Source organism: Urocampus carinirostris, chromosome 2 (assembly GCF_059441175.1).
Source record: "Urocampus carinirostris isolate Australia breed hairy pipefish chromosome 2, RoL_Ucar_1.0, whole genome shotgun sequence".
Lineage (NCBI taxonomy): Eukaryota > Metazoa > Chordata > Actinopteri > Syngnathiformes > Syngnathidae > Urocampus > Urocampus carinirostris.
The window spans coordinates 25854169-25881039 of NC_142350.1; the positions used below are offsets into that span (position 1 = coordinate 25854169).

Consider the following 26871-nt stretch of genomic DNA (forward strand, 5'->3'; position numbering starts at 1 on the left):
GCCTACCACTAGTGTCTTTTATCGTGCTGCATTTTCATGTATTTAGTACAAAGTAGAATACTCAGATAAAAGCATTTTTTTGAAAAATGAGCTAATGCAAAATAGTGTTGGGTACTCACTTTTTTACCGGTAATCCATCCCAAACAAAACCGTCTAAATCCTCTTTTTCTGTTTCTGACCAAAACCGATTAGCTAAATTTCCATCAAAAGGTTCACTTTCTTCATTTCCAAAGTCACTTTTAGAGACAAGTTAGCCCAAGCGTCGACCATCCATTATTTTCATTATAATCTGCTGGAAGTTTCTGTCCCACCGTAGTTCTGGTCCGGATGGAAAAATGATACCGTTTCATGAAACGAAAGTCGATAACAAACACTTTCAAATTGCTTGATGCGCTATGGCATTAGCATCCATGAGTACTTACGCATACAACAGACGCATTGTGTGTGCATAGAAGTCACATACGATGGCATACAAGTCACGTTTAGTTCCCCAAACCTAATTCTTGACTTGGCTCAAATCTGTGATCCCCCTCGTCTCTGGGCGGGCACCGAACCCTAAGGCCACCGAGCTGGTCTCTGTCCGCCGCTTTATGTCACCGACAGGGTGTGGCGCAAAATTTGAAAAATATCTAAATCCTTAATGTGCCTTACAGTCGTGAAAATATGGTATTATTGATTCCGGGGGCATTTTACAAAAACGTTTTTGCTCAGCCTTATTGTGTTTATCCCCAACCTCCTCCAGGCATGCTTGGTATCGCATCAATGGAGACCAGTTGTTGGCTAAAGGCAGTGTTCAGAATCTGACATTCCAGTCAGTACGTTCTCATGACACTGGTCAGTACTACTGCACGGCATGGAACCCATTAGGACAGAAAACTTCTCGTACCACCGCTCTCACTGTGCTGTGTAAGTTGCTTTCATGTTTGTTTGATTGGAAACATATTTTGCAGTGGCGGGCCTTTCATTTTACACCTATGCCTTCAAACTCTGCTCCTTTTCAAGGGGCAGCATCACAATAGAACTCAACCTCCCGCTACAGCCCAAACTTCAAACAGAAGTCACATTAAAAGAGGAAGTCAAGTCAAGTCATGTTTATTTCCATAGCCCAGAGTCTCAGAGGGCTGCACAGTCAACAGACTATTATTATACCATCCTCTGATCCAAAACCTACATGAGGGCAAGGAAAAACTTAAAAAACCTCAACATGAGGAAAATGAAGAAACCTTGAGAAGGGACGGCACATGAGTTAATCCCCCTTCCAGGATGACCAGGCTGTAATGGATGTTGCGATTACAAGAGTACCATTCTCACTTAAGCACTTTCTAGTAACAAATTTGTTTTATTAAGTGATTTCTGCTTTTATTCAGCATATATTTTGAATTGTACTTAAGGATATAATTTGTGTTTTGTTTCTCAGGCCCAAGGATGGAAAATTGTTTTACCAATGTATTGACTTGTGACATTTGCACAGAAATCAAAATTCAATAGTATTGATTAGCTTTTCAAAAGTCTGCTTTTTTGGTTTTTATAAATGCATGCTGTGTTTCATTGCACTCCTTTTATTTCCTAAATAAGCGGCGCATCATGCTTGTTCCATTTTGTGTTTTTTTTCCGAATACTTAAAGTTAAAATGACATCAAATTATTGCATTTCTTTAATTTTATCAAAGCAATGAAACATGTTGTAATTCATTAATATTGTCATGAAGTTAAACTTGAGGTGGGATCCTACAATAGTGCATCATTCTCCACAGGATGTGTTAAATGTAAATGGTCTGCATTTATATAGCGCTTTTCAAGTCAATGAAGACCTCCCAAAGCACTTTACAATGTGCTTCACACTTTTGCCTTTGACAGACTAAATAACCGATAGTTGCATCCAATTGAGTCATAAAGATAGTAGGCCAATATAGCTAATATCGATACATACAGGAAATGTTGCGTTCATTATGACGCTATTGATTTTTTGGAGTTCCAGACAATTTTTAGACAATGGATGGCTCATTCACGATGATATAAATGACAATGAAGACCAAATCAATTAAAAATCTGCGAAGGAGTGAACCAGCGCTAACCGAAGCGCGAAGTAGCGAGGGGTCTCTGTACTTGTTTCTGTCCATCCATCCATTATCTGCACTGCTTATCCTCAGTAGGGTCGCAAGGGTGCTGGAACCCATCCCAGCTATCTTCAGGCAGTAGGCAGGGGACACCCTCAACTGGTTGCCAGCCAGTCGCAGGGCACACAGGGACAGACAATTTGCTCGCTCATTCACACCTAGGGACAATTTGGACCGGCCAATTAACCTAACATGCATGTTTTTGGAATGTGGGAGGAAATCAGAGTGCCCGGAGGAAACCCACGCAAGCACGGGAAGAACATGCAAACTCCACACAGGAGATTCGATCTCATGACCTGGGAACTGTGCCACACACACGCTAACCACTGCGTCGCCAGGCTACCCCTACTTGTTCCCACCTCATAGATAATAAATGATGAACACATTTTATTGCGATTAAAAATGTCTTCTTTCATGCAGACCCCCCGAAGAACACTTCAGTAGTGGCTCGTCCTTCCAATGTTGTAGATGCCGGCAGGCTGTTGACGTTGACGTGCAGCAGTGAAGCTAACCCTGCGGTAGACAACTTCACTTGGCATCGCTTAACTCACAACGGCGCATCAGTAAAATGTTTGTGGCATGATAACATATTTTTCACGAGTTACAAACCCAAAGAAAGTTCTTAAGTTCAATGTTTCAGCTCATGTCTCATTGTTCTATCCTTCTTTACAATCCATGGTGAAGCCTGGGATACCGGTCCTGTGTTTACATTCGCAGAAGTTGCGCCTGGAGAGAGCGGTCAATACTACTGTGAGGCTAGGAATCGCATCGGAGTCCACAGCTCTCCTGTTCTTACTGTTCGGGTCAGAGGTACACATGTGGTAGAGTATTTTGGTTGGCGTAGCACAAAAATATGGTGGCCACTTGGAGATTTATTCCGTCTTCTGGCCCCTGTTTTTTTTTTATTTCAGGGACCAGCTGACATTTATAGGTGGACGTAAATTTGGAAAATATTGACCCATTCATCCTCCATTTTTGCTCCCCTTTCTCTGGCCAATTAGCACTCAACCTAATGAAACACACTTTTGCTTTTTGGCAATACTATTCATCTATTCGAAACTGTGACAGGGACCATTTGTCTTTTTTCTTCTGTTGCTAATTAGGTAAAATCTTTACTGGACAAGTTGGTTATGCTAGAGATGATGTTTAACCCCCTCTCTTTTCTAGCTTTGGCAGATTCTGCTCCCTCTTTTTTCAGAAATCAACTTAGCCGAAAGTCAAAGGTCTTGTCCAATCACTGATTAAAGGGTAAAACGTGACTGTTCCATAGGTGATGTCTTTCTGGAAGAGATGTGTTCATATAATTGACTGGAAAAAAGTTGTTATCTAACTGCTATTTGGATGGATAGATGGATAGATGGACAGATGGATATATAAGTTGAATTGAGTTAAATGCGTTATCCAAGTCCATAAAACACATGTAGACCAAATTGGAAAATTCCTATGCACCCTCGAGGACCCTGCATAGTGTATAGAGCTGGTCCACTCTGTAAATATCTTGTATTTTCACAACCATAGGGCGCACCGTGTGAAAACCTGCAGTCTCCGTAGCTGTTACTATTTTAGTATCAAACACTGCAAGGGGCGCACCAAACGATAGAGTGTGGAAGCCCTTTGCTACGGCAGAGGTACAACAAGACAGACAAGCATACAAGTGTGCATATTTAAAAATACAGCAGGAGCAAAACCGAGTTACCACACGGATAATACCAAATGTTAAAAGATGAGCTGGTACAAAACAGAATTTGACACTCACATTTTTTACTGGTAAACCATATAAAACGTAACAGTCAAAATCTTTGTCTTCTGTTTATGACCAGAACAACTTCGCTAAATCTCCATTAAAAAGTTCACTTTGTTCGCTTTCAGAGTCACTTTAATCACTTTCCGTGCCCTCCACGGAAATTATGCCGTTAACTGCGAAAATTTAGGCAATAGTCCCGGCAGACACGTTAGCTCAAGCGTCGACGAGTCCTTCTTTTCTCTATAATCTGCTGGAAGTTTTTGCAACACCGGATGGAAAAGTGACACCGTTTCATGAAATTAAAGCATCAAGACGGTAGATACCTAGATAGCATCCATGACTAATTACGCTAATTGCATGTGACGTCACGTGTCCTTTTTTTGCACAAGCGGGACACAAGCGATGCATAGGAGTCATACAGGATCGCATACAGGTCACGTTGCGTTGGAAATGTGAAGGATCTAACAAAAACATTGAATTTCACCCCAAAATATTGTAAGTCTATGACTCAGCCAGGGCTCAAACAAGTGACCTCGAGGCTCAAAGCCTGCGCCTAACCCCTATCACAGATAGGACGCACCGCACGCAACTTTTTTATGTGCGCCTTATGGCCATGGAAATACGGTAATATAAAATGTTGAAATCATTTGGTTCGTGTTTCAGGTGTTCAAAGCCTGGCATTATGAAACAAAATGTCTTGTGGGTGGGGTCAATATCTTTGCTAGGCACTGTATAGTGTAAAGAAAGGCTACATCATGCTGTTGACTCTCTTGAGTTTGAGAGGCTGACTAGAAGGGAAGCTTCCAATTCCTCTCCGAACTCCATTGCATCTGTGCTATGAGTCATGGTGAGTCACGTTAGCTTTCATTCTAGCCAGAAGGGGGTGAGGGGCAGCGAATTAGCTGTTGTGGAAAGTGACTGTATGAGGCGAGACATCTGCAGAAAGTGAGCTGGCTTCGGAATTCATAATTGGAAACACGAGTCTAGACGTTGGCAAAATGATGCGTCTTTTTCCATATCTCTTGAAAGAAAATGTCTGCTGAACTATTCCTCGCAGTTATTGTACAGTTTGTCTCCTTTTCCATGAACAGGGCGGCTGAAAGTCATTGCTTTGGCATCAGCGGTGGGCGTGTCTGCCGGGCTCATCACTCTGACACTCGCCATTATGATTAGGTGACATTACAACTAAAATCTTTTCTCTTAAGTCGCCTGATGATGATTGAGAGTATAGGTCGACCGACTATCAGGCGGGGCTATTATTCACACCAATATTTGGGAATTTGATGGATATCAGTATCGGCATTGTTTTTTTCATTTGACGAGCCGATTATTAGGTCTCTCTCTCTTTGCTGCTACTCACCCATGCCCAACATACCTGTGTCTGTGTTAGAAAAGCGTGTTTATGATCAAGATAAAAAGTGGAGTTAACCTATTTTAAGTAAAACACGTTCAGGTAGAGACTGATGAATTTGCTCTCATCATAACATAATTCCTCAATCAAGCGTCTAAGTTTCAGATTGAGAGAGAGCAAAAAAACACACTAAAGTGGAAGAGTGCGTGATTAGCTGTTACCATAACATTAGTTCATCCACCTGGCTCGAAAACAGGAGTGCCCACACAGTTCAATTTGCGAGCTCCGTTAAAAATTCGGTTGCACTTTTATTTCCAAGTTAATTTAAGCACTATCGGCACTATGGTATGGTAAAATACTATACGTAGCCATAATACAATACAACTTTTACTTATATCTGTACATTCGAGGAAACTGTGCGGGTCAGATGTATCGACATTTCGTTCTGTATACACGTGTACTAGAATGACAATAAAGTAGATCTGAATCTGAATCTGAATCTGAAAAAGTCATGTTGGTTGTGTTGTATTCAATCGATTTAGGCTATTGGAAAAAGTTTCATGTAGCTATTTACATGTCTATGTACCTTGATATGAATTCCTGCTAAGCCTCATTTTATTTCTCGCACTGTTAGTTTTTGGTTTAAGTGTAAGATTAGTCATGTTAGTTTTGTTGAAATTTAAATTGATTTACCGTCAAAAGTTTCAGAAAGCTAGAAAAGTTTTATTTGAATTCATAACAAATATTCTTTGTTTCTTTTTGCATTTTTAAAAATGCGTTATACATATTTTTAAGCTTTTACAGCAAATGAATATCGGCTCCAAATATTGGTTAGCGGCCTCCTCTTAATATTAATCATTATCGGCCCTGAAAACCCCATATCGGTCCATCTTTATCCAAGAGCCCTTTTAAAATGAGTTTAAGTGCCAAATGGCGCTGATCGGTATGGGCCCTAGGTTGCTAGGTATCAGATTTCACAGAAAGAAAAAGGTTGGCCTTGCTTATTGCCGATACCATATATCGTTTTGTATACAGGCAATGTTTAATCAATTGAAATATACCATCAATCATATTTGCTGGAATTGGATACAACAGGGATTAAGCCTGGTTCGTGGCAATGATACCATCGTCGTGACATCGGAAAAAGCATAAGATTTGATCGCGTCATCATACTTTTTTTACTCACCTCACCACGTTGTCTCAGCGTGATTGGTCAATGATTGTACAACGTTGTTTTGGCTGAATTCATTCCCAACACTGTCCATTACAATGTGGCACCGTCATGGAGTACAGTGGGACCTCGCTACTTTACGGTTCCACGTTCGCGGGTTCAGAGCTTCGCAGGTCTAAAAAATAATAATAATAGAATAAAATAATATATTTTTTCTTTTTTCTTTTTTTTTTAAGCATTTTTGAAGGGGCGTTGCTACTTCGCAGATTTTCACTTTTCGCGGGTAGTTTTGGTCCCCATTAACTGCGATAACCGAGGGATTACTGTATTATCGGAATGAGTTCAGCCAAAACAACGTTGTACAACGGTTAACCCCTCACGTGCGCCTTCAAGATAGAAGAAGGCCATACGTGGTACTATGAATGAAAATATTGTGATGATTAATGCCTTTTTTTCTTGTCATCCATCGTGCTCTTACTGCTGCAATCTGGGTTTAATTGCCAATCCCGTGCACCTTTAAGATAAAAGATGCAAGACATTGTTGTCAAAATAGTGTGATGAGGAGTTCAAATGGAATGCTTTTTCCCAGGTAATTTTGATCCTTAGTGATATAGTGACAGCAGAGCAGATTTAGGCTTATGATTATTATTGTTGTTATTATTCCTAAATTTATTGGTGAACCAGGACGGGAGAATAATACCAGACAGATTTTTTGTAAAGGCCTCCGGGTAGATTTCACCGCCTAGCAACCAATATTGTATTGACGGACAAATTAAAATCACATCATTCAGATATTCTTCAAGGCCAGCAGAGAACGGACCGCCACTGGTATATTACAGTTGTCAATGACTTCATTGATATAATGTTTGTAGGATATCAAAAACAACGATAATATACATATATATCAATATAATAACTGTTGTAATTTTACAGTCAACCAAGTTTAATGAAAAGAATATATAGCCAATATGTAAAAATCTTAATAAACTAAAATAATGCATCATATCAAGAAAAACCCTGTAAAAGTTATAAAACCCATTTATTTTCCACGTGATTGACAGTATAATTGCTTTATGCATCTGAGGGGATAATCTTAGCATGGTTGTTAGCCTGGTCTGGAGCAGGTTAGCTGTCCAGATCAAATCATTGTAATTGAGCCTAACGAAATTTAACCTGCTTTCAGGCAACCTACTTGAGGCTGATAACAGATAACAAACAAATGCCGGCTTAACCCCTTATCTCACTTTCGTGCAATACCCCCCATGTAAATTGGAGAACGATGGTGCGAAATAGGCAAAATTATATCAACAAACATGGTTTGGAATTTTGTACTCGAACTGAGGTTGATCTTCAATCTCTATTTTTTAACAAAAACAAAAATTGGCATCATCACTTCTTGCATCTTCATGAGTTTGATGATTTGGTGAAAAAACGTGTTTTTTCACAGTAAGAACATGCACACCGTTGACATGGAATCAGTGGGTGGTGCCTTTGCCAAGGTTTGTTGCTTTGAATCTAATTAAGCGGTACCTTTTCAAGTTTTGTTAGCATTTAATTCGAATTTATGCTAGCTTCCTTGTGTTTCAGAGGCCCTTGCATACAGCTGACACCATGTTCCATGAAACAACACAACCAATGGCACCAGTACGAGAGACCTTAATGTTTGACATACCGGTAAGCTATGCAGAATAAAGATAGAAGAATATTCCACCATAGAAAAGGTAGTAAATTATACCGTAAGATTCTTTTGTGCAGGAGGAATCTGAAGACTTGAGTGACAGCTCCATTCCCGCAATCGTTCCACTGAAGGATGCTCCCCCAATCACAGGAGCAGAAATATAGGCCGCTAGGTTCACACTGCAGAGCTCAATGCTCAATTCCGATTTTTGGTGAATCGCATTTTTTTGTGAGATGCTTCACATTTCTAACTAGGTACGACTTCTATGCAATTTTATCTCCAGAAGAGGACAGGTGACGTAACATGCAATGTGCTCATGTTTACGGAAGTACTCATGGATGTTAACAGCACGCCTTGTCTGCCCAAATATTAATTCAATCTAAACCTTGCTTTCCACCAATTGAATGCTGTCCTTGTGGTGAGAGTTAAATGTAAATATTGTTAAGTGTCATGGTCGCCTTGGTGACCAGTCTGCCCCGCCCTCTGGGCAACAGCTGAAGCAGTTCAACTAATTGTGTCTGCTATTTAAGGCTGGATTCTGGGCTTTGCGAGGGCTGGCTCATTATACATATTCACAATCCCAGGTCTGTTATGCCTTGTCCTGTTTTAGGTTTAAACATTTTCCGTCTGTTAAGCCCTGTCCTGTTGAGTTCGTGCCGGAGGAACTCTGTACCGTTCTGTTCTGATTGTAAGAATGTTTTTGTTTGTCTTGTCCCTGACTTTTGGACAACTTTTATTTTGTTAAATAAAACTTATGGATCGTCACGCAATTGAGTTCTCCCTTCCTGCCTCCTGCCTCCGTTCTGGTCCAATCACCCCCACTCCACGCCACCACGCCTCGTGACAGTTAAGTACCAATAGAGGATACTATTGCTTAACCAATGAGTGACACTGTTCACAGCATTGACGTCGACCAACATGGTAGAAATCCAGTTGTATGCGATGGGATTTTGGCGGTTCCATGAGTGACAAAATAAACAAGTGTTCATTTTCCATGAATGTGTGAAATCATGACACTCTGTTTTTTCCGTCCACCGTGGTTGTTGAATTCTCCGCTTCCTCGCGCCTGGTTGAAGGCAGAATACTGTCGTCTGCTGCCTATCCAGAACGTGCAGGTTGCATGATTCCACTCTGACCGTTCACACAGATGTCGCGTTCCAAATGATCCGATGCATATGGGATTTAGGACCATATTCAAAAGTGGTGTGAAAAAAACGAGATATGTTCCGTTCGGAAAGACTTTAAACGATCGGATACAGGCCACATCTGTGCAAAACAATCCGATTTCTCTGCAGTGTAAACCAATCTTTACATTCCCAATTAGCTCAATTGCATTTAGCAGACAAACCTCTTTGAGCTTTATTTTGTCTTTTGGTCTTTTATTTACCCATTCACCTGACATCTCCAGCGACACAGCTGTAGACCCTGTTATTTTACAATATTGCTCACTCCAAGGGCTGATATATGTTGTAATAATCATTTGATTCAGATGTGCTTATGTGCTGATAACAGTGTGCGTTGGTTGCTTTCTGCTGCTGTTGCAGGGAAAGTGCAGTTTCAAAATTTGCCACATGAGAGTGCTAAGAAAGGGAGTCCATTGAAATTGTGCCTTTAGCACTGTGGCGTTAACCCTTTATTGACCAAGTATCATACAAGACGCTTGGAGGTTTTATGGTTCTTTTTTTGGGCCATGAAAGAGTCAGAACTCATGTGACGAGTGATTACTTTTGCCCCGTATATTTTTCAAAACAACTGAAACTTTCAATTTCTGGCAATACAGTTGCTCCGGACATTGCTGTAAGTTAGATTTTGTTTAGTGTGCACCTTTTTCTGAGTACAGGACATAACTGTAGTGCTTCTTTCCGCAGCTACCAGTGTGTGGCGCTGTGAGAGTTCACCCAGCATCCACTCCGAAGAAGAAATCCACTTCCTCTTTCTGGTTCGAGTGTAAACACATTACACTGTATCTCCAGCGCGCTAAAAACATTTTTATTGTTTAGTATCTCGTGCAACCAGCTCGGTGGCCTTGGGGGTATGGCGCCCGCCCCGAGACTGGGAGGTTGTGGTTCAAGCCTCGGCCGAGTCATACCTAAGACTTAAACATTGGTACCCGTTGCCTCCCTGCTTTGCGTTCAACATTAGGGGTTGGTATTTGGGGGTTTGGTCACCTAATGACTCCCAACACCTCAGTTAAGTTGAGCGAGGGGGCTGGGAATCCCCTCCTCTAAATCAATCTCCCAAAAAGAGTCAGAAATGACTCTAGCCACCTCCTACTAGGGGGATATGGCTGTGGTATATATATAAGTGCATCCATTCAATATGGTTATTGTAAAATGTAAAGAAGAGGCGAACCGTTTCTTTTCAAATGAAAGTCGAATAAGAAAGCTTGACGCGGCTTAGAAAATGGTTGGATCACTTTCCCTGGAGACAAAGACCCGCATCATACATGAACCAACAGTACCCCATTTCTTTGACCCTTTGACAATCAAAATGAAAAAGAAATGTTCAAGGGATTCAAATGTATTTTCATTGGTAATAGATAACAGAAGGGTAAATGGTATATGTTTGCATTTATATAGCACTTTTCAAGTCACAAAAAAATAGCTCGGAGGAGCCCGGAAACAAACGTGCAACCTCTCTGTCTCAAGTCGAATACTCGACTGAGTTTACAGAATATGACGTAGTCCACGCAGAACTCGATGTAGTCCAGGACTGCAGAGGTGTAAATGTCCAGTGTGACATGATTGCTAGTATCCTGTTCCTATAAAACATCCCAGTATGTGTGGCGGAAACAGTCCTACAGCATGGGTACAGTGTCCTCTGCCCATATTCTTACTTTTTTTGTGTAATTTTTGGTGTACACCTTGGGTGAAGCAAAAGAGAAAGGTGGTCTGACAGACCAAGGTGGGGGTAGGCCTTGGCTATGGATGCCTCTGCTCTACTAATATACACCTGTCCTAAAGTTGTAACTCCTCTGGTAGCACATTTCACATTTCAGTGGAATTAATGAAGCACGGATTTTAAATCTGCTTGATTAAAGTCCCCAGCTGCAATAAAAACACTGTCCGGATGTACCACCAGGCACATCATTGATGCAGCTGCTCACTTGTGCAATACAGACATTTGTCTCAGTCTCTCTGATGTCAGTGATTAAAATTATGAAACATAATTCTTCTATTGGCGCTGTAAATGTAAATAGATGTAAAACTTCAATTTAAATAACATTTGCAAAGTAAGCCATATTTCACAACATGTACCTGTAATTTGATGTCTTTTTTTCTATAACTAATAATATAGACTTACCATTTTTTGTGACCTAATTACATAATGCCGTTACATGTATTCCGTAACTCCACAACCCTGTTTGTTGTAAAGAAGGATGTGAAAATAAACTTGAGTCTATAGGCAAGGTAATGCAGTTTTATTTTTAAAGCACATTTAATATAGTACAAGGAAACATATTCATAAAAAAAAATACAACAGTTCACAACATTGGGCATACAATAATGTACTTTACGCAGAGAAGCTTATGAAGTATTTCATCTAAGATTTACTGTTGGTATGGTTATGACCTTCCAGCATCACTTAGTCTCAATCCCATTATTCCCTCTTTTCCCCAAAAATGCTCCTTTTTCAAGCGAAGCACGTTGAATAGGAAATGAATGAATAGGCAAAGAAAGTCCAATTCCTCCTCAAACAATTGAGTGAGGTACTGAAGCCCTCCGTCATGAAGTGAGGTCAGGAGCGCCCTAGCTTCTACCTAATCTCCCTGCTTATCATCACTGACCGGACTCTTTTGCCTGGAACCTAGCAGGACCGGGAGCACGCGCGGTCTTAAAGGGATTATAAAAGGCCACTTTTTCAAAAGGCCATTTTTTTTTCAATGAGGCACAGAATGTGTAGGGTTCCTCCCCCACATGCAGATATGTTGCAATATATTCCATGCGCTGGGGGACTCAAGAAATTTTGTCTAAAAGTTGACTGATTTGGGTCATATCCTGTAGAGCAGTGATGTCATTGGTTGAAAACAGAGACTCATAAAAATGGCGGGTCTCGTTGAAAAAGAGACGATGATTGTAGTGAACAGCCTCATTTCTGCCTGGAGAATTTGGAACTTTGCTTACTGTTTCGTTCCTTTTTTTCCTTCGCCTCTTTTTAGGTTTGTGATTGTGACTTTTCCTTTGTGTTTTTCTTTGTGTCTTGCAATTAGTATAATAATGTCCAGCTCCAAAGGCATCCAGTTTTGTTTGGAACAGGTTAGCACCTTTAGCAGTAGCCTAGCAAGCTAAACTGCCATGATCATTTGGTATATTTATGCCTGGGTTCGTGTTTGTTGCCGTGGCCGTTTTTTTTTGTACGTTCCCGAGTAGCCTGACTGCTTACTGCATGTTTTTGGGCGGCCAGCCTCCCGTTTTTTCCGCCGATTGTTCCGGTTTAGCTCTCCTTAGCAGCCGGCTCGCTGGTATCCAACTTTGTTTGGGTTTGTTGCCGTGGCTGTTTTTGTAGGTTCGCGATTATACTTTCTTCTTAAGGCATTCTTTCGATCGGTCAAAAAAAAGAAAATGAGAAAAAAAGGAAATAAGATTAAAAAAATTATCCATCCATCCATTATTTTCCGCTTATCTGGGTTCAGTTCGCGGGGCCAGCAGCCTCAGCAGGTAAGCCCTGACCTCCGTATCCCCAGCCACTTCATCCAGGTCACCCAGCAGGATCCCGAGACGTGCCCAGGCTAGCCTAGAGACGTAGTCTCTCCAGGGTGTCCTGTGTCGTCCCCGGGGCCTCCTGCTGATGGGACTTGCCCGGAACACCTCCCGAGGGAGGTGTCCAGGAGGCATCCTTATCAAATGCCCGAGCCACCTCGACTGACTCCTCTCAATGCGGAGGAGCAGTGGCTCTACACAGAGTCCCTACCGGATGACTGAGCTTCTTACCTTTTCTCTAAGGGAGAGAACCCAGACACCCTGTGGAGGAAACTCATTTCAGCCACTTGTATCCGGGCTTGTGTTCTTTTGCTCGTGACACACAGTTCATAACAATAGGTGAGGGTAGGAACGTAGATTGCCCGGTAAATCGAGAGCTTTGCCTTCTGGCTCAGCTAACTCTTCACCAGTACAGAGTCCGCATAACGGCAGACGCTGCACCGATTCGCAAAAAAAAATATTTTTTTTTTTAAATACAAAGAATGAAAAGAAAGATAAAATATTTTTTCCCTCATTTTTTGTCTTTTATTTCTTTCCTTTCCTTTTTTCTTTCACTGTCTCCATTTTTCCTTTTTTTTGCTTTATTTTCCCCTACTATTCTTTTTATTCCCGCTTTCTGTTTTCATTCATCTCATCTCATTAGCCGTACCGCTTATCCTCATTAGGGTCGCGGGGGGGCTGGAGCCCATCCCAGCCATCTTCGGGCAGTGGGCAGGGGACACCCTGAACTGGTTGCCAGCCAATCGCAGGGCACACGGGGACAGACAACTCATTCGCTCATTCACACCTAGGGACAATTTGGACCGGCCAATTCACCTGAAATGCATGTTTTTGGAATGTGGGAGGAAACCGGAGTGCCCGGAGGAAACCCACGCAAGCACGGGGAGAACATACAAACTCCGCACAGAAAGTCTGGAGCTGGATTTGAACCCACGACAGGTTCCCATGACATGAACTGTGCCGCACAAGCGCTAACCACTGCGACGCCGTGCTGCCCGCTTTCTGTTTTTTCCTCTTTTAATTATTTCTTCATCCCTTAAAATTGAAGGAAAAAGAATGCTTTTTGCTCAATTTCAGTCTTCTTTGGACTCATTTTTGGTTGCACTACACATTAACAGCGACATCTATAGAAAAATGAAACCACTGTCACAAAAAACACTATAAAACACTGTCCCTTCAAGAACAGTGAAATGATCGATCAGCGCTGTTTTTAAGGAAAACTCCATTTGGCCCAACCTCACCCGGGTCTTAGCTTCAATTGACTTTGAGACCCCTGCTCTACAGCGTCACACCCTTGGATTATCACTTGCAATCAACATTCTCCTGTTATAATATTTTATAATAATAATAAAAAAAGAAAATAGTCCTTAAAAGGATTAACTGTGAAGCAGGTATCAAAAGGATGCAGTCAGGCTTTACGAGTAGTTCTATCACAGAAAGACTGATTTGACTCGAATGTGTCAGTCAATATTGTGAAGAGCATGATGTTAAAGTGCACTTGGACAATGTCTGGTGCCTTTGTCCTAACGGCTGTAACACAAATAGGACTACAAATGGATGAGCGCAAGAGGTGGACACAGAGAAATAAAGAAAAATTAAAAATTAAATTAAGATGAGCACCTAAAAACACTCTTTAGTGAGAGGAGTAAGGTAGCAAAAGTCATGCCCGTGCCATTTTGTGAAACCCAGGGATGTTGTTGAAGGTCTGCAAGGCCATGCAATACAAAAACAAAATGGCAACATTAGGTGCAAAACAGCTAAAGGGTTCGATTTCACAAAGGAGGTTCAACAACCCTAACTTCTGATTTGCGTATAATGGGAAGGACTGAATTTTCTGTTCCAGGACCGCAGATTTGTGTGAGTTCAATCAAGTCGGTGCAGTTTCTTCAGAATCACCGACGCTCTAAAACAGACGCTTCAACAACCATAAAAACAAAAAGTTTTATTTCAGTGTGTGTCATGTGATGATTTGATAAAATCTCGGAAATAATAATAATAATGTCTGAGCCTGTGTCCCATATCTATACAACCTGAAATTGTCTCCCGCCCTCAATGACTCAAGAGTATTTAGGCTCCTTTTTAAAGTCCTTTTTTCCCTAAATAATGTTTGTAAAAATGTCACCAAAAACTGCAAAACAGGAACGATATCATCACATCTACCTTCGGCTCAGACTGCACTGAGCAAGAAAGAGAAGCGTTGTGTGCAGAGATCTGGCCACGTCTATCCCTTACCCAATCAAATTGCTCTCAGTGGCCTGCTGGTGGTTTGGTTACAATTTGTTCTTTGGGTTTTCATCATCAAGTAATCCAACAGTAATCCAAACATACATAGTTTAATGAGCTTCCATTTAAAGGGTCTCTTAACGATCTACTGCACAAACAGATGAAGTTTAGAAAAGATTTAGGGCACATTTTGTCGTGTACCTGAAGATAACACGCACCCCCTTCCACCACCCTAAACCTACCACTCACCACAAGCACAGTTTTCGTGCACCCAGGAGATGTTTCTTTCAAGATGACTGGTTAACATATCTGCCTCGCAATTTAGGTCCTTGGTTCCATTCTAGCTTACAGCCTCCTGTGGGAGGTTTGCATGTTCTCCTTGTGCCTAAATGAGTTTTCTCAGGGCACTCTGCCCACGACCCAAAATCATGTTTGAAAGGTCATAATTGTCTTTAGGAATGAGTGTGTGAGTGAATACTTGTCCGTCTCTTTGGTAGGCAGGCAACCTGTCCAGGGTTTAAATGTGCTACTTTATTTATTTGATTAATACTATGATTATTTTGTTTATCAAGTTACTTGAATTACCTTGATTATTTTAATCTTTTTTTGATTAAATAGAATTTGCTGTTGATTGGATGGACTTTAAAGACTTGAGGACCGCATTAAATACTTGTTTAAAAAGATCAATAAAAAAGATACAGTGACTTAGTACTTGAGTAATTGTTTCACCAAGTACGTTTTTATTTTATACTCTACCCACCTCGGCTCATGACACTATTGTTCACAAACATGCAACTGGTTCATAAGTTAACACTTTATTTAAATGTTCCCGAGCTGATTTTAAATTTCCGTGCGTTTTAAATATTAATTGAAAGAATATTACTTTGGGGATTCCTGCCAACTAATAGGTATGGCGTCGCCTTAACACTTTCTGGACTTGGGTAACGCATTTTTTTTTTTTATTTTTTTTTTTTTCATTTTTGCAACATTGCCAAAATTTGTCCTATGCCTTCCCCAGTCCGATGTGGAGATTATAATTCATGCGTTTGTTATCTCGATTACTGAAATGCACTACTCTCCGGTCTCCTGAAGTCCAAAATCAAGAGCCTTCCACTGGTACAAAATACTGCAGCGAGGCTTTTACAAGAAAGTTTGATCACACTACCCCGATTTCAGCTAGCCTGCATTGGCTCTCTGTTAGCTTATGACTTAATTTTAAGGTTCTGTTTGTGTTATACAAAAACATCCATGAACTTGCTCCCTCATACCTTTGGTATTTAATTTCCGGTCCGGAGCCTTCGCTCTGAAAATTCTGGTCAACTAGTGATGCCAAGAGCCAAGAAGGTTCGAGAGCGTTCTCCATTCGGGCCCCGGTGTTGTGAAATGCTCTGCCCTCTGAGATTCGATCTGCAACCTCAGTGGAAATGTTTAAATCTAGGTTTAAAACATACCTCTATTTCATACCTTATGAATGACCTATATTTCACAATGACGATATCTGTGTATTTTTTGTTATTGCAACATCCATAGCACCCTGGTCATCCTGGAAGGGGGATTACCTTATTTGTGGTCCCTTCTCAAGGTTTCTTCATTTTCTTCATGTTGAAGATTTGAGTTTTTCCTTGCCCTCATGTAGGTTTTAGATCAGGGGATGGTGTACCGTATTTTCCGCACTATAGGGCGCACCGGGTTATAGGGCGCACCCCCAAAAAATAGTTTTTGGTCCTATATCTTCCATAGATAAGGCGCACCGGATTATAAGGCGCTACAATGGGAACGTCGACAAAACAGTCAGATGATTCAGTCCAACTGATTACCCCCTTAACATTCCCAAAGCTTGCAAAGAAGCAAATACGTGTCGTAGACACGTGCGGATGCGGTGTCCGTACGATGTCACTTAAATGCGTCATTTCAAATATCATTCGGAAGGTTGAAGTCTTGGGATTCAAGAAATGCCAAACATTTCTATGTTTCTATTTTCTTTTTCACTCGCAACTTTACTGTGCATATGACAATAAACACTTGGAATTGAGTTTAATTCACTCAACTCATCACAGCAACATCAAGATCGTTCTAAAACAAGATACCGGGAAAACATAAAGCCGCATAACTCACCTAAGTTCTCACGTTCAATAATGATACGCAATCATGGTCTTCTTACAACCGTTAGTGAAGTAAATCCAGGAGAGTAAATTATTTGCAAATACAGACTGATAAAATATGTTTCTCTATGGTGTACTTTAGCAAGCTTGCTAAGCTTGCTACGCCATTGCTAAACTCGGCCAATTGCAAGATTTGTTTTGGTCATCTAGCCTATTGGAGGCTCTGAATAATTTCAGCCAATAGCGATCGATTTAAATGATGATTGACACATCTTTTTCGGCCAATTGCAGGGTTTGGTTTGGCCATCTATCCAATCCGAGGCTCCGAATAACTTCAGCCAATAGTGATCGATTCAAATGATGATTGACACATTGGTTAGCCAATGAAACGCCGGTATATAAATCCCAGCATACACCGCGGACTTGCTACGCCATTGTTAAACTCGGCCGATTGGAGGGTTTGTTTTGGGCATCTAGCCAATCCGAGGCTCCGAATAACTTCAGCCAATAGTGATCGATTCAAATGATGATTGACACATTGGTTAGCCAATGAAACGCCGGTATATAAATCCCAGCATACACCGCGGACTTGCTACGCCATTGTTAAACTCGGCCGATTGGAGGGTTTGTTTTGGCTCCGAATAACTTCAGCCAATAGTGATCGATTCAAATGATAATTGACACATTGGTTAGCCAATGAAACGCCGGTATATAAATCCCAGCATACACCGCGGACGACTTCGCGCTCGGGGGAGAATCTAGTCGGCGGCTGTTGAGTAAGTTGCGAGACCTTGCAAATTTAATATTGAGCCATATATAAGGCGCACTGTGTTATAAGGCGCATGGTCAGCTTTTGAAAAAAATTAAGACTTTTAGGTGCGCCTTATAGTGCGGAAAATACGGTAATAATATCCTGTGGTTTGCAATAATCTGTGGTCTTGCAGCCCTTTGTGATAAAGGGCTATACAAATAAACATGACTTGACTTAAGCATGACAATGCAGCTTGATCTATGCCACTATACCACTCTTTCCATTAAATCATTACTCGACCCATTGCCTGGGACAAAAGGAGTTATTGAAGGCGTCGTGACATTTTTTTGAAATAACAGAAAGCCTTCCGGTCGCTAGAAAAACAACAGAGTATGATATTGTGCAAAATTCAAATCAAAACCTTATTGTGGCTGAAAATGGGCAGAGATAGAGAACGACTTGAGGGTCTGAGGAAAACCTACTATTGAACTGGTTAGTTTCATAGACATAGTTACCATGGTAATACACCTAACTCTCAAGGTACCTACCTCCTTTCTGATTTTAGTCACCTCCACTTTGTGAAACAGATAACTCAGCGTTTGCCTCATTTCAGGGTAACAACACTGAGGGTTCTGACTACACCTCCTTTGTGAAATGTAGTCCATGTCAGGTATAAAGAAGCAAACCTCTTACCCTCATAGCAGTAGAAATCCAGGGCAGGAATCGAGACACTCTGGTGTAAACGCCAGGTTTCTTTGCTTCGGCACATAATTTTCCCCAGCTCACCACGCCCAATAAACGGTATCGGCTTGTTTTGGACAGGCGGTCCTCTGCCATGAACGGGCCACCACTATCTCCCTGATGTCATTATTAGATGACAAAAGATATAGTCAACATTTTTAAAGATCCGTGATTACCATACCTCTATGAGGCAAAGTTATGTATACATGAGAAAACTCACTCACAAAAATAACTAAATATTAGTACAGTGGAACCTCGGTTTTCGAACGCCTCTCAGTTCGAACAAATCGGAGTCCAACCAAAAATTTAGAGAAATTTTTGCTTCGCTGTTCGGTCAAAAAATCTGAGTTCGAACGCCGGTAATGCATGAGTGCGTATGCTAGGATGCGATGCTGAGCGGCGTACGGGTGTAGATCGTGACCAACTGTTATTGCGTGCGGACGTGCTTCGTTTTGTTTTCGCTTTTAATATAGGTGTACCAAGTGTTTTAGCCCCTAATCATGCCTCCGAAGAAAGTCAGTGCAAGCAGCAAAGTTGCTACAGGTGAAAAAAGAAAAGTAGTGCGTACAGCTATTGCATTTAAGGAAGAAAGAAGGAGGTGTCCGAGTGTCTGATCTTGCTAGGGAATACAGCATGGCTAAATCTACGATCAGTACGATACTAAAGAATAAGGAGGCTGTAAAATCTAGTGATGTGGCTAAGGGAGTGAGTGCTATAAGCAAGCAACGGCCGTCCACCTGCGCCTTCTGCTGATCACCACAAAGGTAAGAAATCCTATCCTTAATTCTTGTCTTTATTCTTTTTTTTATTTTTCATGTTAACGTAATCTTTCATACGGAAGATTACGATAACGCGAACGTACGATTAGCCTGGGTTAGCATGATGTTTACGTTAAACATTCAAGGTAAACATTCAGGGTGTTGGAACGGAGCCCAACATTTAGGGTGTTGGAACGGAGCCCCCTTTACAATGAACCGTTCACCACTTGTTGTGGAGACCCGGGTGCTAAATGACTTGTAAACGACCTGATTTTTTTATTTTTACACGTTCATGTTAGCGTAATCTTTTGTACTGAAGATTACGATAACGCGAACGTACGATTAGCCTGGGTTAGCTTGATGTTTACGTTAAACATTCAAGGTAAACATTCAGGGTGTTGGAACGGATTAAAACGATTTACATTATTTTTAATGGGAAAAATGATTTTGGTGATCGAACAAATCGGTTTTCGAACAGGGTTCTGGAACAGATTATGGTCGAGAACCGAGGTTCCACTGTATACAGTTGCTTGGGGTTAATTCAAATATGTGAGTTATGTTGGACAAATTATACATTTTTTTCCCCAAATGTATTTGTTTGTGTTTGTGCAGAAGAGGGGGGAAAATGGAGAGAAAGAGAGAGACGGAGAAAGACAGAGAGATCGAGTGAGAGAGAGACAGATAGTAACAGAGAGAGAGACAGAGAGAGAGAGACACACAAAGAGAGAAAGATGTACGTGAGCAGATAGCAAACATTAGCAAACATGCACCGACTGACCTGGCAGGAATCCAGACCGCCTTTCTCATAGCCAGCACAGAACATACTGGCAGTGATCTGGTTGTCATAGTAGTCAGGCCCATTGCATACAGTGTCACTGATTACTGGGACGTTCACCTCGTGCAAAACGTCTGTGGAGGACCCAAAATGGCAATATTAAATATAACGTATGCCGTAATTGTATAAAGAACTCCATGGTTACACAAAAATACTCACGATAACTTTTATTATTTTCTGGTGCTCTTTTAGTGTGGAAAATACGTGTATGTATATAGATATATATTTTGTTCTACATTCATTCCTTTATCAATGGATATATTTCTTCATAGGTTTTTTTAATTTACTCTGTATTCATATGTATTACTTTTTAAAATTGTTAATTTATCAATTCTTATTACAATTATTCATTTTCAATTCATGTAATATTTCATACAAATATATATGTTATAAATCTTGAGAATATTGACATAACCAGGAAGAGTCTTATTATACTGTATGTGAGACAGTACCATACTTTTTCACATTCTCTGAATACAATGACTAAAATTCACCTGGGGATCCTAGGCCCAAACTCCCCCAGCCTATCACTGTGCCCATCTGTCCGTCTCTCACTCTTTGACCGTGTGCTGGTAGGCAAATGGGTTGGATATATTCTGAAGGGAAAAAACATTATGTAATAAAGCACATGTCTGGATTGAGATGGAGTCATTCATTTAGAGACAAACACTAGAGCAGGGGTCGGGAACCTATGGCTCATGAACCATATGTGGCACTTTTCATAAGTACATATGGCTCAAAGAAAAATTTGACTATTACTCATTTCTCTGTGGCGTTTCAAAGGCATATGGTTAAACTACGGTTTTAGTACAGGTAAAGCCAAAGTAACACTGAGACAAACCAAGGTTTAGTCCAGTATTAAGTGGGCACATTTTTTATTTAAGTTTGCAGTCAATGTGTTGTAGAGTATTCAACGCTGGGTAAGAATCTCGTTTTGCAATGTCAGAAAATGATCAAACAATGTCAAAGAATGTGAAGTAAATACCTGTACTGTGTTTTAAGTCGATTACATAAATATGTTATCTGACTGATACTGCTGGAATGTGAGGTTGGGGCGGGGGGCATTTTCTGCATGTCCGCAGCAAAGGGCTCCATGACAACTCTGCCCCTCCCAGGAGACCGGAAACCAGAACTGGTACACGTCTCACCTCGCAAGGGCAGTCTGAATTTGGCCGGAACTAGGGAAGAGGGCATATCCTAACAAGAAGAATTGGATCAAAACCTTGTCCTGACAAAGTCTCAGCTCAACAAGCAGCCAGAGAACCTTGCCAAGTCAGCAGCCAAGCTTGATCATGCAAGTGGCCAAACCGGTGGTAAAAAGCCAGCAATCTCAGAGAAGCCTCAAGCCACCAGCAGTCAACATCTCCTTCAACAGTCTGCATCCTGAGGACATAAAGACTGGGCCTTCATCTTCATCGACGCAGAACTTCTCAGAACATCTAGTTGTTGCTAGGTATTGTCGTGACGTATAATGGGGAACTCAATAAAAATACAATAATGTAATAATCAAGCCAACGTTGTTGTCTATCCAAATGGTGCCAGTTTAAGTTCTCAACTTCTAGTTTTCTTTTGTTTTGTTTTCTTATTATTATTTTGTATTCTATTCAAATTTCTTCAGTTGATAAAAAGTAAAAGAAAAGTCTATAAATCCAAGAGTGTGTGTGTCTTGATTAAAGTACATTGAACTATTAAAATGGTAAAAAGAATTCACCTAAAGTGTGTATAGCCACCCTTCAGAATAACTAAACAAGGTTTTTCTTGACATAATTATCGAAAAACAAATGTGGTGCTCCAAAAAGGCGAGACGAGTTTTAAAACGAATAAACTCGGCTCTTTAATTCAATTGGTCGATAAATTGTTAGAATAATTTATTTACCACCCATATTCGCTACAGCGTCGTACCGACATACCCCGTTTTAGCAGTAGGTCACTAAGAAATCCTTTGAATGGAAACTTGTTAAACTACAGTGCAATGTGACTAACCCGAATATCCCTGGTTTTTAGTATATTTTTATTGTTACTAGGCAGACAAGTTACCAGTAGGTGCAGTAGATTCTCAGAAAACAAACAAGACCAAGCATTTATAATAGGTACGCTCCGAAGGCTGTGCGATTGGGCAAATGGTTCAAAGGGATGAGTTCAAAAAATAGCATTGTGGCAACAAATCCCTGAGTTGATCAATTTTGAAGAAGAAATAAAACAAAACAGGTGTGAATCAGTTGTGAATCGCGTTGCGCCTATTTAGGGATGATGAATCTAGCACAGGTTGAACATGCAATTTAGGAAAATGGGACGTTCGAGACACTACTCCAAAAAATGGTGTTCTTTGATAAAAAGTTGATTGGATACGGAAAAATATATAAAGAGGTGCAAAATATCGTTGGCTGTCCAGCTAAAATTTTCTCAGAATCCTTAAAATGGGTATAAAAAAACAGAGACACATGGACAAAAATGAAAGACAACCATCAAAATGGACGGGTATATAACAAGGACAGGCGGCAAAGGTTCAGCCAATGATCTGCTCCAGGACGATGAAACACAATCTGCAGTTACCTTTCAGTGCTGTGACAGTTAGAAGACGTCTGTGTGTGGAGCATATTTATTTTCAAAAATCAATTCAGAAGAGTTTACAATTCAAAAAAACACATCAACTGGCCAAAGAAAAATGCAGGAACATTTTATGAACTTATGAAAGTCAAATTGTGAGACGGCCTCCAAACTCTGAGGGAAGGGCTCTAAAAGGGAACCGAAACCCAGTCTTTTGCCTTTCCACTGCCAAGACAGGTTTCAGTCTTTGTTTCTGGTTTGGAGCATGTCAGGTTTGGTTCTGTTTGGACATTTTGTTGTTTTGTGACTCCTTGTTTGTTTGCTACTTTGTTCCTTGCATCCCCATTTCCGGTTTGCTCTTTGTTCCTGGTTTGGATATTATCAGGTTTGATTTTGTCCGGGTATTTGATTGTTTGGTTATTTTGTTCCTGGTTATGTTATTAAATACCATTATTATTTTGAGGACCCCTGCCTCAATTCCTGCTAACCCTCTCTTAGTTAAAAAGGTGGCTTTTAGTTAGATAGAAATATAAACAGGTAAAAACAAATAGGGAGCTAGATAGTTAGATAAAAGACTAAACACGTGTAAATAAATGGATAGAAAGTTAAAAACAAAGCTAGATAGCTAGCTAGAAATGAGTACAAAACTTTTGCTTGATAACTAGCAAAAAGGTCCAATGTTAGCTAGATAGCATACAAAAAACTTAAAAAGCTAGCTAGATAGCTTGCTAAATAGCTAATAAAATAGGAAGATGCACATTTTTCACTCATTCTTTTTATAAAACCCATAAATTAGTTTGTTGCATTTCCTGTAGAATGCCAATACAATTGTGAAAAAAATAATAATTTGTTTTATACACAAATATATTGTCATTCTACTCTCCTAATTATTAGCTTAGAAATAATTATAAAAACCTGAATGGATTTTATTTTGTCCATGACGCCCCAAAACAGGAATTTATTTATTAGAATTTCTAAAATAACTTATCATGTTAATGCTATGTTGTAACTATCTTATTACCAGGTTAATTATTATAATAGGGGTTAAATAGACTCAGTCAAATAATTAAAAAATATTTTTACTAGAAAATCACATTGACCCAGTACTGGATGAGCTTTTTTCAGAACAGGTCTGAGGGCACCTCAACTGTCTAGGGTTCTTACTGTCATGATTACCCAAGTGGAGTCACCTGAGGTAATCATGTGGCGCGCTGGAATGTGCTTCCTGATTGGTCAATGCTCCCCTTTTAAACGCGTTACGCGGAGAACTCCTCGTCGGAGGATTAACTTCTGTACCCCGTAAGACTCTCCCGATTACCTGCTTTCTTGTTTACCTGATTCTGCCTGCCTGCCTGCCTCCGATCCGACCTGCTTCCGTCCCAAGCTACGATCTCCTCTTCAGTCCCGGTAAACCCGACCTGCTTCCGTCCACGCTACGATCGTCTCTTCAGTCCCGGTAAACTCGACCTGCTTCCGTCCCACGCTACGATTGGCTACGTGTCCCGAAGCTGTCTTCACGGCGTTGCTGCAGACGTTCGACGGTCATCGCGTCTCCCGCTAACCCTGTACGCTTCCCCCAAATAAAAGACTTGTAACGAACGCTCTGGGGTCTCCTGCTCTGTTCTGGTCCTCCCTGACAGAATCCTCCGACCAGAATGGACCCCGCGTTCGTACATTTGCCCCCTGACCACTATAAAAGCCTAAATCAGCAGCGCAATTCCCCTTCAGAATGTGCAGTTCGGCAAGTCCTTTCCGACGTGGCGAAATTGGCTAAGGCACCTCCGGCCGTATGACTGCGCAATGACTCTCATGCCTGCCTGTTCGACTCCCAGGCCTGCCTGTTCGACTCCCAGGCCTGCCTGTTCGACTCCCAGGCCTGCCTGTTCGACTCCCATGCCTGCCTGTTCGACTCCCATGCCTGCCTGTTCGACTCCCATGCCTGCCTGTTCGACCCCCATGCCTGCCTTGAGTATGCCTGTACTGATTTTGTCCAGTCTTTCCTGTCCTGTCTGGACTCTTCTGAATCTGACCCCCCCTGAGTCTGGACTCTTCTGAATCTGACCCCCCCTGAGTCTGGACTCTTCTGAATCTGACCCCCCCTGAGTCTGGACTCTTCTGAATCCGACCCCCCCTGAGTCTGGACTCTTCTGAATCCGACCCCCCCTGTCTGATTCTTCCTGTCCTGAGTTGACTCTCCTGATTTTCCTGTGTTACTCTGTGATGTGTCGTGGGTTTATTTTTATTTTATTTTTACTTTTTTTCCTGGGGAACTTCTGGAGCCGTTCCTTGAGGGGGGGGTTCTGTCATGATTACCCAAGTGGAGTCACCTGGGGTAATCATGTGGCGCGCTGGAATGTGCTTCCTGATTGGTCAATGCTCCCCTTTTAAACGCGTTACGCGGAGAACTCCTCGTCGGAGGATTAACTTCTGTACCCCGTAAGACTCTCCCGATTACCTGCTTTCTTGTTTACCTGATTCTGCCTGCCTGCCTGCCTCCGATCCGACCTGCTTCCGTCCCAAGCTACGATCTCCTCTTCAGTCCCGGTAAACTCGACCTGCTTCCGTCCACGCTACGATCGTCTCTTCAGTCCCGGTAAACTCGACCTGCTTCCGTCCCACGCTACGATTGGCTACGTGTCCCGAAGCTGTCTTCACGGCGTTGCTGCTGACGTTCGACGGTCATCGCGTCTCCCGCTAACCCTGTACGCTTCCCCCAAATAAAAGACTTGTAACGAACGCTCTGGGGTCTCCTGCTCTGTTCTGGTCCTCCCTGACACTTACAGCTTGAAGCAAGTTAAATTTAAGACTTTTTAAGACTTTTTGAATACCTTTTCAAATCTAATTTAAGACCAAATCGACAACAAAATAATTTCAGGCAATTTTAAACAAACGTTTGTTGTTATTGTTTCTAAGTCATGTTTTGGTCCGGTTGAAAACTTTCCGTCTGAAAAACATAGCACTCTCCAATGTTTTAGTCATGGAAATCAATAAGTAAAAGGATTTTTACCCTACATAATGAATCCCCAGTCAAAACTGGCTAATTCCAATTTTGCTACCTTCGTGTAGCATTTTTATTATGATGCACAAAAAATTCATTTTTTTCCCCAATTCTTTTTAACTATCTATCCTTCCATCATCTGCACCGCTTATCCTCAGTAGGGTCGCGGGGGTGCTGGAGCCCATGCTGGCTATTAGCAGGCAGTGAGCTGACTTGCATGTTTTTAGAATGGGGGAGGAAACCGGAACGCCCGGAGGATACCCACGCAGACACAGGGAGAACATGCAAACTCCACACGGGGAGGCTGCGGTAACTGGACTTAAATCCTGAACCTCTGCACCATGGGGCTGCGCACTAACCACCCATCCTCCACGCCACCCATCTTTTTATTTCAAACAAATATAAATCTTATTATGCGTAATCATTTTTAAGACTTTAGAAAATTAGATTCAAGACATGTTAATGCCAATGAAGGTCTTATTTTTAGAATAATAAATTGCATGCATTTTAAGACTTTCTAAGGATCTGCGGGAACCCTGACTGTCCCTAGGGAGGGCACTCTGGTGCCCGTGGGCATCAAGTTGGAGACCCCTGCTCTAGTAAAAATGCCAAGCAAAACACAACATGGGTATAGATGGTATAGATGAGGTTGTGCATGGCTCCTCACTCTGTCTTACCATTGAAAGTGATGGTTTTTGCGAGGGCCACGACTGCAATGTCCCTGCTGTGGTCATCGATGTAATCAACAACAAAGGGCAGGAAGCTGCTGTGGTAAACGATAGTTTTCACTTCTACCACATTAGCATTGGTCGGTTTCTTGTAGATGGAACCCATCAACACGGTCCATTGTTTTATAGAGTCATTCCTCCTAATGTAAGAGACCAAAAAGAGACACAAATAAAAGTTATTATAGGTTTTGTTTCCCTACCCGACCTCACTCTATGATCTACGATCTGTTTGTGCCAATGGGCTGCTGTAAACTGACATGAATTCTGCTGTTATGCTTCAACGCGCAGCTTTAATACGTCACAATTGTTAACAATCAGAGAAAGGGATCTGTAGGTGTTGGGTAATAATTGACTTCAATACTGAAGACAGAAAAAGAAAGTACTCTGGTATAAAAAGTCGCAAAATGAGCCCAAATTTAGACTCATTT

The 26871-nt window shown here is 41.3% G+C and overlaps 2 protein-coding genes across 3 annotated transcripts in view; one reads left to right on the forward strand and one right to left on the reverse strand.

Annotated features, from left to right (window-relative positions):
• The window catches only part of LOC148371508 (B-cell receptor CD22), a 30370-nt gene extending 21824 nt beyond the window's left edge, over positions 1 to 8546 (forward strand). The window contains exons 10-16 of the mRNA XM_088326043.1: positions 743 to 906; positions 2537 to 2686; positions 2801 to 2926; positions 4952 to 5033; positions 7830 to 7881; positions 7970 to 8056; positions 8138 to 8546. Coding sequence (XP_088182169.1) covers positions 743 to 906; positions 2537 to 2686; positions 2801 to 2926; positions 4952 to 5033; positions 7830 to 7881; positions 7970 to 8056; positions 8138 to 8224 — 748 coding nt within the window. The 3' untranslated portion in view covers positions 8225 to 8546. The remainder of the gene's footprint in view (positions 1 to 742; positions 907 to 2536; positions 2687 to 2800; positions 2927 to 4951; positions 5034 to 7829; positions 7882 to 7969; positions 8057 to 8137) is intronic.
• A 2918-nt stretch (positions 8547 to 11464) lies between these two features.
• The window catches only part of hpn (hepsin), a 34486-nt gene continuing 19079 nt past the window's right edge, over positions 11465 to 26871 (reverse strand). For both annotated transcript variants that reach the window (XM_088326044.1, XM_088326045.1), the window contains 5 exons: positions 26393 to 26583; positions 20665 to 20766; positions 20114 to 20244; positions 18530 to 18694; positions 11465 to 14465 (listed from right to left, as the gene is read on the reverse strand). In XM_088326044.1, the coding sequence (XP_088182170.1) occupies positions 14421 to 14465; positions 18530 to 18694; positions 20114 to 20244; positions 20665 to 20766; positions 26393 to 26583 (634 nt within the window). In that variant the 3' untranslated portion in view covers positions 11465 to 14420. The remainder of the gene's footprint in view (positions 14466 to 18529; positions 18695 to 20113; positions 20245 to 20664; positions 20767 to 26392; positions 26584 to 26871) is intronic.